At 52.0% G+C, this 13189-nt stretch overlaps 1 protein-coding gene across 1 annotated transcript in view; it reads left to right on the plus strand.

The window, feature by feature from the left end:
* CORO2B (coronin 2B) overlaps positions 1 to 12798 on the plus strand; it is a 62191-nt gene extending 49393 nt beyond the window's left edge. The window contains exons 5-11 of the mRNA XM_029952262.1: positions 593 to 709; positions 817 to 921; positions 1447 to 1543; positions 5558 to 5670; positions 6001 to 6091; positions 6293 to 6432; positions 10854 to 12798. Of these exons, the coding sequence (XP_029808122.1) occupies positions 593 to 709; positions 817 to 921; positions 1447 to 1543; positions 5558 to 5670; positions 6001 to 6091; positions 6293 to 6432; positions 10854 to 10985 (795 nt within the window). The 3' untranslated portion in view covers positions 10986 to 12798. The remainder of the gene's footprint in view (positions 1 to 592; positions 710 to 816; positions 922 to 1446; positions 1544 to 5557; positions 5671 to 6000; positions 6092 to 6292; positions 6433 to 10853) is intronic.
* Positions 12799 to 13189: the final 391 nt, after the last annotated feature.

A 13189-nucleotide genomic window follows, 5' to 3' on the forward strand; every position in this document is an offset into this window, starting at 1 on the left:
GCAAGTCATGGAGTGATGACCCAGGGAGTCCCCTGTGCTCCTGACATCCTCACCTTTGTCCTCAGAGATTCCTTCCAGCAGGTACTATTGTGAGGCTTGGAAGAGATGCTCCATGGAGTGCACCAGGCACTTGGCAGAGCCGTTGTCAGCTCTCCCTCCCCGATCCCCACCCCTCTGACACTGAGAGGCCTGGGCTCCTGGTCCCAGGGCTTCCTTGCTCCATGACACCTGGATTGGCTTCCTCCGGCGGCTGTGACAAATTCCCACAGTGGCATACAGCTCTGGAGGCTCTGGGAGAGAGCCTTCCTCACCTTTTCCAACTCCTGATGGCTACTGGCCTCCTTGGCTTGAAGCCACATCCGCCAGCCTCTGCCTCTGGAGTCCCATACCCTTCTCTGTGTGTCTGTGTCGCTTATCTCTTCCAGGGGAGCTCGCCGTGACCTGTAGGTGATCCAGGGGAGTTAAGGACCCCATATCACAGATTCCAGGGATTAAGGCTTGGATGTATCTTTTGGGGGCCCCCGCTGAGCCCGCTGCGGTCTCCGAGTGTCCGGAGGCCCTCTGGCTCACCAGCTCTCTCTGTCCCTGGCAGGAGGCAAACTGCAAAAACCACAGAGTAAACCGAGTGGTGTTCCTGGGGAACATGAAGCGGCTGCTCACGACGGGGGTTTCCAGGTGGAACACGAGACAGATCGCCCTCTGGGACCAGGTCAGCCACGGGGAGGCCGGGTGCTGACATGAAAGTGACATGTAGCTCTGTGGGTAAGGTGCCGTCCCTGCCTGGACGTAGGCTGATATGGGCCTTCTTCGCTGCAGGAGGACCTCTCCATGCCCTTGATCGAGGAAGAAATTGATGGGCTGTCAGGCCTCCTGTTCCCCTTCTATGATGCTGACACCCACATGCTCTACCTGGCTGGAAAGGTAGTCAAAGCTGGGGGGTGGGAAGCACTGGGGTGGCCTGTGGGAGACCCCCACCCCCACCGTTGCACCCCCACTCCTGCCCTACCTCCTGAGGAGAGTCAGGCTAACCTCTGGTCGTCGCCTCTCACTCTCGTCCATCAAAACCTGCCCTCAGGTCTGACACTAATTTTTACTAAAATGTTAGTGACTGAGAATTCCCTCAGAGGTGCACTGGGATGGGGTGGACACTGGGATGAGGCTCAGAGCCCAGAGTCTGGAGGACAGTGATTAATGAGGGCCTTTGAGGCACCTGCCAGGAGCTTTTTGGCAAATTATTTGTCACAAACACTGTCTACACATGCACACCACCTCCACCCCACCACCCCATAAGTCCCCTGGGCCGGCTGGCCATGGGTCTCGAGACCAGGCCTCCCTGGTCTTTGGACCACCTATGAAGCTTCCTCCAGCAGACCCCCAAGACCAGGGCCTGCCCTGTCCCTCCCGCCTCCCCCCACTCTCCTCACCTCCCTCTCTCCCTGCCCCCAGGGAGATGGGAACATCCGGTACTACGAGGTCAGCACTGAGAAGCCCTTCTTGAGTTACCTCATGGAGTTCCGCTCCCCAGCCCCACAGAAAGGCCTTGGTAAGGGGGTCCAGAGGTTTCCATGGTTGTTATGCTGTGGAGCAAGAGACTGGATGTTGGGTTCATGGGTCACCCCTGCCTTTAAATGAAAATCAAACTCAGAAGCCCACAGCGCATGGGCAGTCAGAACCTGTAGTTGCTGCCCCTGGGAAGGCCCTTCTCCCACCAGCCTGTCACCACCCACCTGACTGACTGTCATTCCATGGTGCTTGACACCCTCCATCGCCTCCGGTCAGCGGCCTGCAGGGGTGTACACAGTGCTTCATTCCTATCCCCAGTGGCTCTGACACTCTTGTAAGGTGGTTGAGTAACTAAAGGCCAGGAAAACATCTGGGCCCAGACACTTTCCTGAAGACTTTGGGAAGCCAGGACCCCAGTCTCCAGGAGCAGCTCTGTCCTTGCCCGAGGGGACAGGACGAAGTTCCAGGGTGTCCCCATCACTGCACCTCCAGGCTCCCCAGCCTCCAGGCAAATCCTTCAGAGGACCCAGGACTGACAGAGCACAGTGAGTTCTTCACAGCCCACGTCCTGCCACCACCGAGGTCTCACAGCAAAATCATCATTCCTGGCAACTAACACGGGCATTGTGTACAATTCAGCAATTTCCTGTTTGGGGTCAGAATCAGGCCATTGGAAGAAGTTTCTTCAGGGGCCCCGTTCCCTCCTTACCGTGGAGCCCTAGTCTGCCTGGTTCCCTGTGGGGTCCGGCACTATGGATTGGGCCTGAGAGCCAGCTTCTAGGTCATCTGGGCCAGAAGGGCCCAAGAGCCCACCTCGGTGATGGGCAGCAAGATGGCAGCCCCGAGCTAGGCCTCATGACCATCCCATTGAATTCACGCCTCTTCAACTCTGTCATCTCCTCCTCCTCACTGTCACCTCTTCATCAAGTAGGATAAAAGAAAACATCCTGGACTTTTTTTTTTTTTTCATGTTTTTTATTTATTTTTGAGAGACAGAGAGAGACAGCATGAGCAGGGGAGGGGCAGAGAGAGAAGGAGACACAGAATCCGAAGCAAGCTCCAGGTTGTGAGCTAGCTGTCAGCACAGAGCCCGACACAGGGCTCGAACCCACAAACCGTGAGATCATGACCCGAGCCGAAGCCAGACACTCAACCAACTAAGCCACCCAGGCGCCCCCATCCTGGACTTTAGAGTTAGACTTACATTTACATTCTGGCTCAAATGTATACCTCGCCCTTCTGAGGTTCAGCTTCCCCATCTGTAAAATAGGGAAAATCAAGCCTACCTTTCAGGGCTACTGTAAAGCTTAGATCGAGAGCACATGTACCAAGCACGTGACAAACACCTGGTCCTCCTGCTCTTTCACACAGTCATTCAACAAACACTTAGGAGGTATCAGCTGTGTGGCAACCCCTTGACCCAGTGGGAAACAACTCAGAACCCAGCCTTACTCTTGGGGTGCTCACATTCCACTGAAAGGAGACAGATGATCAACAAATAAGGAAGGAAAACACTGGATGGCAGTAAGTTCTAGGCAGAGAATCAAATAAGCCAATAGAACAGAGAGTGTCTGGGGGCTATCTTAGACCAGGTAGCCAGGGGGTGCCTGGCTGTGGAGGTGACCTTTTAGGCCAAGATCTGAAAGACAGGAAGGGCAGGAAGGAGGAAGACTAGGACCAGCAGGAGGAAAGTCAGTGCAAAGTCCCTGTGGCAAGAACAAGCCTCCCATGTTCTGGAAACAGAAAGGAGGTTGGTGTAACTAAGCATAGACTCTGTGGCATAGCAGAAGATGGAGAGAGGCTTGGGACATGAATTGGGAGCTTAGGACAGGGGCCAGATGCCATGGGATGGATTAGAAAGATGTATCCATGAGGGGCCTCCAGAGAAACAGAAATATATATATATGGATTTATGAAGAACTGGCGCACACATTATGGAGGCTGAGAAGCCCCATGATCTGCTGGCTTCCTGGTGACCCAGGAAAGCTGGCGGTGTCATTCAGTCCAAGTCTGAAGACCTGAGAACCAGGAGAGCTGATGGTACGAATCCCAGTCTAAGGAGAGGAGAAGATTGCGTGAGCTGTCCCTGCTCAAACAAGGAGGCAGGGGAAAAAGGGGTGACTTCCTCCCTCCTCTGCCTTTTGTTGTGTTCAGACCCTCAACAAATTGAATGGGGAGGGCAAGCTTCTTCCCTGAGCCCACTGATACACACAGTTCTCCATCACTCAGAGGAAGGAGTTTGGGTTTTACTGGGAACTCACCGGAGGCCTTTCTTTGTCTTAGGCGGGTGGGCGGGAGATGGGACAGCATGACGCGATCTGAAATGCTAGTCCAGGACTGCTGTGGCTTCTGTAGGGAGAGAGGATTTTGAAAGGACAGGAAGGAGGCAGAGAGACGTTTTGGAGGCCACTGTGGACTTCCAGCCAAGAAAGGATGGTAACTAAGGAGGCGGCAGCAAAAGGATGGTAACCAAGGAGGAGGCGGGAAGATGGGGAGATGAATCCAGGTGTTTAGAAAGATGGGTCAGCAGGACTTGAGGAGGAGGGAGGAACCAAGGGAACTTGCCCCTGTCGCCTGTGGCCATCGGGAAGCATCTGCCCTGAGCCAGGCATATGTCACAGGTTCAGGGTGGTGAGGTCACTCACCCCAGGCAGGTCACCTAGATCCTGTGTGGCAGAGCCAGAATCCAAAACCAGCTCTAAATCCCACTTGGGTACCATTACAGTACTTCCCTCTAGCTTCTAGAATTCCTGTATCTGGAAGTAAGCCCTCCATCCAGTCAGGAGAGCTGAGGCCTTAACTCACGTTCACATCACGGAAAAAAACTAACATTCTCTGTGTGTGTGACGATGCCAGGAGGTCAACCAGCATCTTCTCGCCCTGTCCCTGGCCATCTCATGAAGGGACATACTGTTCTCCTCTAACCCACCAAGGAACCCAAAACGTCAGGCAGCGATCTACCCAAGACCCCAGCCACAAAGAGAATCAGAGTCAGGACTGAGAACCAGGTGTGTCCCACCCCAAAGCTTGTGTTCCTCACCCCACTGGTGTTAGGAACCCTGTGGCAAGTGGAGACACACGGATAATACGTGCACCATGCATGCACGCCCTGTCAGCCCCAGATATATGACTCGACGGCAATCTCAAGCTCTAGGGTGCATGGAGAAAGGTTTCTCTCCTTTGTTCTCTCTGAGGACCACAAACACAGAGACTTAGGGAAGCCAGTTTATTTTAGAAGGTGAGGGGCTCAAGGTGCCTGGGTGGCTCTGGGTTGCGCATCTGACTTCGGCTCAGGTCATGGCGTTACGGTTTGTGGGTTTGAACCCCACGTTGGGCTTTGCACGGACAGTCGGAGCCTGCTTTGCATTTTCTGTCTCCCTCTTTCCTCTCTCTGCCCCTCCTCAGCTCTCTTCGCTCGCTCTCTCAAAAATAAATCAATTATTTTTAAAGACTTAAAAAAGACAGGATCTGTGGCTCTTCCCAGCCATATACTCTGTGACCTGGAGCAAGCCCCGTCCCCTAGACCCTTAGGAGTTTCATCCATAAAAAGAATGGAATAGACTAAAATATCTCAACAGCTTATATAAGGTCCCATTCCTAAAGCGTGCACCTTGGTGAGGCAGGACTGGCCCAAGGGGCTTATTCAAGAGGTTACTACCTAGAGAGTCTCACTCAGGAAGCCCCCACTCCACCTGCTGTCCGTAGCATAGAGCATTGCCTCCAGACCTGAGTGGTCAAGGACACTCTTTTTTTTTATGCTTTATTTATTTTTTGAGAGAGAGAGAGAGAGAGAGAGACTGTGAGCAGAGAAGGGACAGAGAGAGAGGGAGAGACAGAATCCGAAGACAGGTTCCAGGCTCTGAGCTATCAGCACAGAGCCCGAAGCAGGGTCGAACCCACGAGCCGTGAGATCATGACCTGAGCCGAAGCCGGACACTCAACCGACTGAGCCACCCAGACACCCCAAGAATATTCTTAATCAAGGACATCGGGGAGGAGGGGGGCTGAGCAGGGCTCCCCCGGGTCCCCTGGAGCTATGTGTGCCTGTCCACAGGGGTCATGCCCAAGCACGGGCTCGATGTGTCGGCTTGCGAGGTGTTCCGCTTCTACAAGCTGGTGACTCTCAAGGGCCTGATTGAGCCCATCTCCATGATCGTGCCCCGGAGGGTGAGTGGGGCTGCGCTGGGCTCCAAAGGGACCCCCGCGTTGAATCCTAGCTGGCTCGCCACAGACTGCAAGCCTGTGGAGCCAGAAGAAGGTCCTGTGGACTGGGGTCTTCAGGCCCATTTGGGGGTGGGGGTTGGGGGCCATTCTAGGGTGGGGAGAGTCTGGCTTGCTAACCAAGGCAGGGTGGGGATTCCACATGGGGGATACCTGAGGGCAAAGACCTGGAGGTGGGACCGTGGGGGCTCAGCGGGAGGTCAGCAAGGAGAGCCCGCTGCTCGGGGTTCCCACAGTGGCTCCTAGGTGTCCATTCTTCTGCTCCCCCAACTGCAGTCGGATTCCTACCAGGAAGACATTTACCCCATGACGCCAGGCACGGAGCCAGCTCTGACCCCCGATGAATGGCTGGGGGGCATCAACCGAGGTACCTCGAGGGTGGGCTTCCCAGAAGAGGCTTGGAGACTGCAGCTTTTGCGTCCACTCGAGTTCACCCATTTCCCCTTTGCACGCCTCTGCCTTGACTCCCCCACGCTCGGCCAGCTGCCCAGCAGGGTGTGAATGAAAGACCCCATCACCTGACACGCGTCCAGACTGCCAGTGTGAATGTTTCCCTTGACTTTCGTAGATCCCGTGCTGATGTCTTTGAAGGAAGGCTATAAGAAGTCCTCAAAAATGGTATTTAAGGCTCCCATCAAAGAAAAGAAGAGCGTTGTGGTCAATGGAATAGATTTATTAGAGAATGTCCCACCCAGGACGGAGAACGAGGTAAGGAATATAAGTTATTGCCTCCACAGGTCCTGGAAGAGCGAGACCTTTACATTTCAATTATGGGCTTCGGGACTTTAAGCCGGCTCCATCTGGGGCATTTTTCTTTCTGTGACAAATACCATAAGTAGCCTGCTATTGGCTTCCGTTGCCTCTGACCCCAATAAATAGAAGCTGGGATATGGCAGCGATATTGATGCCCCTCCCCAACCCCTCCCATTCACTAGCCCACGCAGTTCCGTGGCTCATCAATCCATTTCGGAATGTCGCTGTCATTTGCTGTTACGGGAGTTATAAATTCCTGGCTAACAGAGGAAAGCCTGGCCTCAGGCATTACGGCGAGGCCTTCATCCCTGGCACTGTGGCAGCGACGGAGTCTGACAGTTCTTGTCTATTGTGGGGAGAAGCTGTGTTTACAAAAGGACTCTCTGGACCATTTAAAGTAGGATCAGCTCATTCAGGAGCGGCCGTAGCTGGGTCTTATCCATGCCCCCCGAAGGCTTCTCCTTTTGACGGCACGCCCAGTCCCTGGTGCCAGTACCAGGGACTGAGTTCAGCCCAGCCAGGGTTCACAGATGCCTGCCCTGTGCCAGGCATGTGGCTCAATGCCACTGGAATAGAAATGGCTACTTGGGCTCAACTGCATTGGAATCCTGGCTCTGCTGTTTCCTGGCTGTGCCCAAGCAAGTTTTCTGACCTTTTTCGTGGTAAGATGGGGATATGAAATGCAGTGAGCATTAAAGAGATATTTCCTAAGTGTCTAGCACTCTTCCTGGCCCATATGAAGTGCTCAGTGAGGCTAACTGTATCACTTATCTATTGCTGCGTCAAACATCACCCCAAAACCTAGTGACTTGAACCCACACACATCTATTATTTTGTAGTGTCTTATAATGGACGCCCATGGCTCAAGGTCTCTCATGAGACCATGTGGTTAAACTGTCAGCTGGGCTGCCGTCACATCTGAAGGCTCAGCTGTGAAAGGAGCTGCCCCCAAGTTCACTCACATGGTTGCTGGAAGGACTCATTTTCTCACAGGCTGTTGGACAGAGGGTCTGGGTTCCTTGCGGGCTATCAGCCAGAGGCCCCCCTCAGGTCCTTACCGAATGGACCTCTCCGTTGGGCAGCTCACAACATGGCAGCTGGTATCCCTCTGAGTGAGCAAGAGAAGGTGTCCAAGATGGAAGTCATAGGCTTCTTGGAAATGACATACCATCACTTCTGCCATATACTATTCATCTGAAGCAGGTTGTTAGGTCCAGTCCACCCTCCGGGGGAGGGGGTACCACACAGGCCATTGTAGAGGTTTCTTGTCACACCAACATATGATCATCACTATTATTCATAAAAAAGAAGACTATTCCTGACCTCTAGCACCTCACAGTCTTGAAGGGACATTTGAAAGATAAACTGACGATTGCTATGAAATAGGTTTCATGCCATTCTAGAGGGATGTTCAGATTCTAGGACTGGATAGAATCATGGGATAAATGACATTGGCTTCAAACTGATCCCTGAAAGAGGCAGTACAGGTGAATTGGGTAGGAGTAGAGAGGAACCAAGGACAGTCACATATTACTTCTTGAAGCCAGTCGATAAGTTCTTGGTGGTTCATAGTGCTGTTCTTTCCACGCTTGTATATATTTGGCATTTTCCACTTAAAAAAAAAAACACTTTTTAGGCATGTTGAGAAGACAGAGGTAGCAGAGTTGCTGCCATGGACCAGGAGGGCCACACCAGGAGCCTGAGGTCAGTTCTAGTACCCAGTGTGGAGGAGGCAGGGGTGAGCAGTGGTGAAATCAAGTAACATTGAGCTATGACTGGTTTCTAGGAACCACACCTGACCTGGAGAAAAGTTTTCAAGGGTCCCTGAGCAGGCAACACAAATAACACAGTAAAGCTTTGGAACCTTCCTTATTATGAAGAAATTCGCTCAGAGCCTGCTGACTCTGGGTTTACACACAATTTTAAGCACCGCAGCTAATTGGGATCAACCAGTTAGAAATTTAGTTTGTAAATGGTGGACACATTGGTCTATATGGGAAGGGACACTAGATGTGTGACACAAAGAAGACTTAGGGTTATACACCTCTGAATTTTACTAAAATTCATTTTGTTCGATTTTACTAAAACTCGCTCATGCTAACTGTACACTTAAAATGAGTGGAATTTATGGTATGTGAAGGACACTTCAGTACGGCTGTTTTTTCTTCTTAAAAAAACCTGATCAAAGATTTTGCAAAGAAAGTTCGAGAACTTGGAAGCCACAGGAGCGTGTGGAATCATTTAGCGTAGGGGCAAATAGCACATCGTCCCTCCAAACAGAGGTCACCGGTACTGATTTAGCTTAAAAAAGAACAAAAGGCAGTTAAAGAAAGAATCATAGGGGTGCTTCGGTGGCTCAGTGGGTTGAGCATCCGACTTTGGCTCAGGTCAAGATCTCACAGTTCATTGAGTTTGAGCCCTGCATCGGGCTCTGTGCTGACAGCTCGGAGCCTGGAGCCTGTTTCAGATTCTGTGTCTCCCTCTCTTTCTGCCCCTCCCTGCCCTCTCTAAAATAAATAATAAAACATTAAAAAAAATTTTTTAATGATATAGACATTTTTTAATTTCATTCATTTATTTTCATTTAACACATTAAATAAATAGTGCTCACTTCAGCAGCACATATACTAACACATTAAATTAAATAAATAAATAAGTAAATCATAAATCCTGTTTGGTGCAGGACCCAAGACCTTTTCTTTGAGGAGATCCCTGGTCAGAATCAGCTGTGTCTTTCACAAATAAATCACCCATCCACTCCATATTGCAATTTTAGTTTTTTTAGGTGAAACAAGAACTTAATTAAAGTCAATCTGAAAACACAGCCCTAGGTTTTTTTTCAAAGTTTTTCCCACTTTTTTCTTCAAGACTGATTTATTGAGGTATAATTAACCTGTGATATAATTCGTCCATGGTGACGTCCAGTTCCGTGAGTTCTGGCAAACACCTGCATCCACGCCACCACTGTCAGTGGTCAAGATATCACCCAGTCTCCAATCTTTTATGTGTCTGTCGTGCCACCAAACTGTGAAGCAACTTTTTAATTTGCATCCCCTTTTACTGCAACAGCAACTCTCGGGGCACCTGGAGGGCTCAGTCGGTTAAGCGTCCAACTTCTGCTCAGGTCATGATCTCACAGTTTTCAGGTTCGAGCCCCGCATCAGGCTCTGTGCTGACAGCTCAGACCCTGGAGCCTGCTTCAGATTCTGTGTCTCCCTCTCTCTCTGACCCTCCCCTGCTCACACTGTCTGTCTGTCTGTCTGTCTGTCTCTCTCTCAAAGATAAATAAAACATTTAAAAAAGTTTTCCTAATAAAAAATAAATAAACATAAAATTTTTAAATGAGAAAGAAATAGCAACTGTCTTTTGAACTATTTCATCAGTTTATGTCCTATTGCATGAAATTACACAATTACTGAAACAAATGCAACTCACACCCGGAAGTTCAAGGGCAAACAGAAGTGTGTGTCCGTAACATTCAACTCAAGTGTGTGGGGTCGTCAGGTAGCCTGCTGCTGCCTTGCGGGGCTCAGTGTTTTGCGGGCAGTGTCAGTCTGTTTTCTGGAAGGAGAGAAGAGACTGGTTAATCCAGGAAGGTTTCTGAGATGCTGATGCCTCGCTCATGCTCACCCCAGCAAATGAATCGCTGCCCAGTGCAGACGTTGGTGTGCCTGTGGCAGTCCATGCCAGCACGACAAAAGCTGGATTCCAGTGCGTATCCTGAGCTTCCTTAAGAAGAGAAGGATACAAAACATTTTAGAAAGGTTCCCTTTCAGGGGGGCACCTGGTGGCTTAGTCGGTAGAACGTACAACTCTTAATCTCAGCGTCATGAGTTCAAGCCCCACGTTGGGTGTGAAACCTTAAAATAATAACAATATGGGGCACCTGGGTAGCTCAGTCTGTTGAGCATCTGACTTCGGCTCAAGTCATGATTTCATGGTTCGCGAGTTTGAGCCCTGCCTTGGGCTCTGTGCTGTCAGTACAGAGCCCCCCTCAGATCCTCTCTCTCTGCCTCTCCCCGCTGGCTTGATCTCTCTCTCTGTCTCAAAAATAAATAATAATAATAAAGAAAGGTTCCCATTCAGAATGGCAAATAAGCGTATGGTGTTTGCACCCCTAAAAGGGTGGGCTTGAGATACTTGGGAAAGGGGCCCATGCGGACTCTCTCCTACCCTCCTGGGGAAGTAGGAGCCACGAGCTGGCTCTGGAGCAGGGCATGCTGCAGTGACAGAAGCCTCTGGGGACTCAAGTGGGGGCAGGGGGAGGCCTGGGAGAGGCCGCAGGGGGAGCAGGGGCGGGCACGATAGCCACTCAGGAAATCGCCTTCTCACCTGCTCTCCCCCCGCTGCCCTGGCCCTCTCTTCCTCCACCCCAGCTCCTCCGAATGTTCTTCCGGCAGCAGGACGAGATCAGGCGGTTGAAAGAAGAGCTGGCCCAGAAGGACATCCGCATTCGGCAGCTGCAGCTGGAACTGAAAAACTTGCGCAACAGCCCCAAGAACTGTTAGCTCCCAGCGGGGGCTGCCTTCTAAGCTGACCTCCGATCTCTCCGATCTCTCCGTGGTTTCCACTCGTCCCCTAACTCCCCCTTCTCCAGTGACCCCAGAGACAGAGCCGGGACTGGAGCTGGGGACTGCCTGAGGACCCCACCCACCGCCTCAAGGACTGGAAGCTGACCTTTGATCTCTTGACCTCACGCTCATAGAGTCCCCAGCACTGCTGGAGACCCACACTTCTGTGGCCACCCCAGGAGCCAGCTTCTCCTCTGCGGGGCGAAGAGCAAGGGCTCCCTGAGGGGAGTCTTCAATGGACCAGGGAGCAGAGGGGGAGGCCAGGACCCCAGCAGATACTGAACTTGAACTTTTGCTGCCAGGACATCTTGGCACTCCCCGCCGGGGCTCCCAGCATCCGTGCTGGACCGCACAGGAAGGGTATCAGTTCAGCCTCCCCTCCCCGCACCTCCCTCTCTTCCCCTGCAGCCAGCCCCGCAAGCCTGACTCACCTGACAAGGGTTGCAAGCAGCCCGGCTCCCTTTTGTCTCTCGCCCCCTCTCTCTTGTCTTCAGGGAATTAAGAGGCTTGCTCGCCAAGGCCATAATGACCCCTTGCCTTCCCATGACTCTCTTCAAAGCTCTTGGAACACCCTTTTCCCATTTGACTTGGGAGGTAGGCAGGGTAGGGAATAGCGTCCCCATTTCACCAAGGACAGTGGAGGGTTACAATGGGGAAGTGACTTGCTAAGTCACCCGGAATGTCAACAGTTGACCCAGGACCAGGATCCAGTGTATCCAGACTCCGGGCCATGGCCCTTCCCACTGCATCAAGATGGTGGCCCCACAAGGGCTTTGCTGGTGCCCACGTCTCTATGGAGAATGAGGACCGGAAGCCACTGCTACCATCTGCCCAACACCAGTAGTGCCAATGTGTCACACTGCCTAGTTGAGGCCCTCCACACTTAGTGCCCCTCTACCCTCCTGGCTCCCCCTGCCCTCACTCCCCAGGGGACTCCCTCAGATGAGGCCTCTTCCTCCTGGAGGTTGAGGCTGAGAAGGGTGGAGCTTGGCCTGGGGAAGGCAGGGCAGGGGTCTGACCACTTGAGGGGTGCGCCACGGGTGCCCCTCACCGCTTGTGTCTCCGCCACTTTCAGCCTTACACTTGTAGAACGACCACAGCCCCTCGAGTCCGTATAGCACTTTAAAGTTTACGCGGTTCTCTGACACGTAGGGTCTCATTTGAGCCTCGCATCTGCTCTAAGAAGTAGGGAGCATCTTCTCTCCATTTTGCAGATGAGGAAACAGAAGTGGCCCAAGGTCATGTGACTCTTTGAGACGCCATATTTCCTTTGGTCTTCTACACATTTTCTGTTTTGTTTCCTTATTTTCGCCTTCCATTGCCCACTACCCACAGAGTCTATAAACACTGCTCGCAGAAAAGCCACAGCCTGGGGGTGAGATGTGGCCTGGGGGTCAAGAAACGGGTGTCTGCTCCTCATTAGCATTATGCCGCACACCTGCTTTTCCCATGGCTCTTCTGCAACACATCCATCCACAGAGGCCGGGGGTCCCTAGGTACCCCTCCAGGTAACCTGGGTGGGGAAAGCTCCCGTCCCTTGGGCTTTTCCTCCAAGACCCCTCCACCCTCTCAGCCAGCTAAAGCAGGGTCTCCTCGCCCTCCACCCCCTGCAGCCAGACAGTGTCCGCTCTCATCTCCTCACACTTTCTTGATCAATTTTTTCTTCCCCATGGACCTTTGGGGTCTTCTGTGATTATTTATGCTGCCTCCCAAGGATAGAATTGAAATAAAATGTTTTCAACTTCTCAAACCTGGGCTTGACCATCTCATTTAACTCCAGTGACTTCCGTCCTTGGTCACCTTTGGTATCTTGAGGGTCACAAGCTTCCCAGCCACAACTCCTTGCCTTTCTGGAACAACAAACCACATCCGTATCTACAGATGTAATTTCACACTTTCATTCATCTACAGCAAGACTTCTGAACCAGCATTAGTGACATTTGGGGCCAGATAGTTCTTTGCTCTGAGGGCCATCCTGTTTGCTGTAAGGTGGCTAGCAGCACCCCTCAGATACTAAAGCAACCCCTCCCTGGTGGCGATGAACAAAAATGTCTCCAGATATCACCCAGTGTCCCCTAGGATGCGACGATCGCCCCGAGTTGAGAACCACTGACCTTCAGCCATTTGGTAAGCATCTGCCC

The sequence above is a fragment of the Suricata suricatta genome, chromosome 9 (assembly GCF_006229205.1).
Source record: "Suricata suricatta isolate VVHF042 chromosome 9, meerkat_22Aug2017_6uvM2_HiC, whole genome shotgun sequence".
NCBI lineage: Eukaryota > Metazoa > Chordata > Mammalia > Carnivora > Herpestidae > Suricata > Suricata suricatta.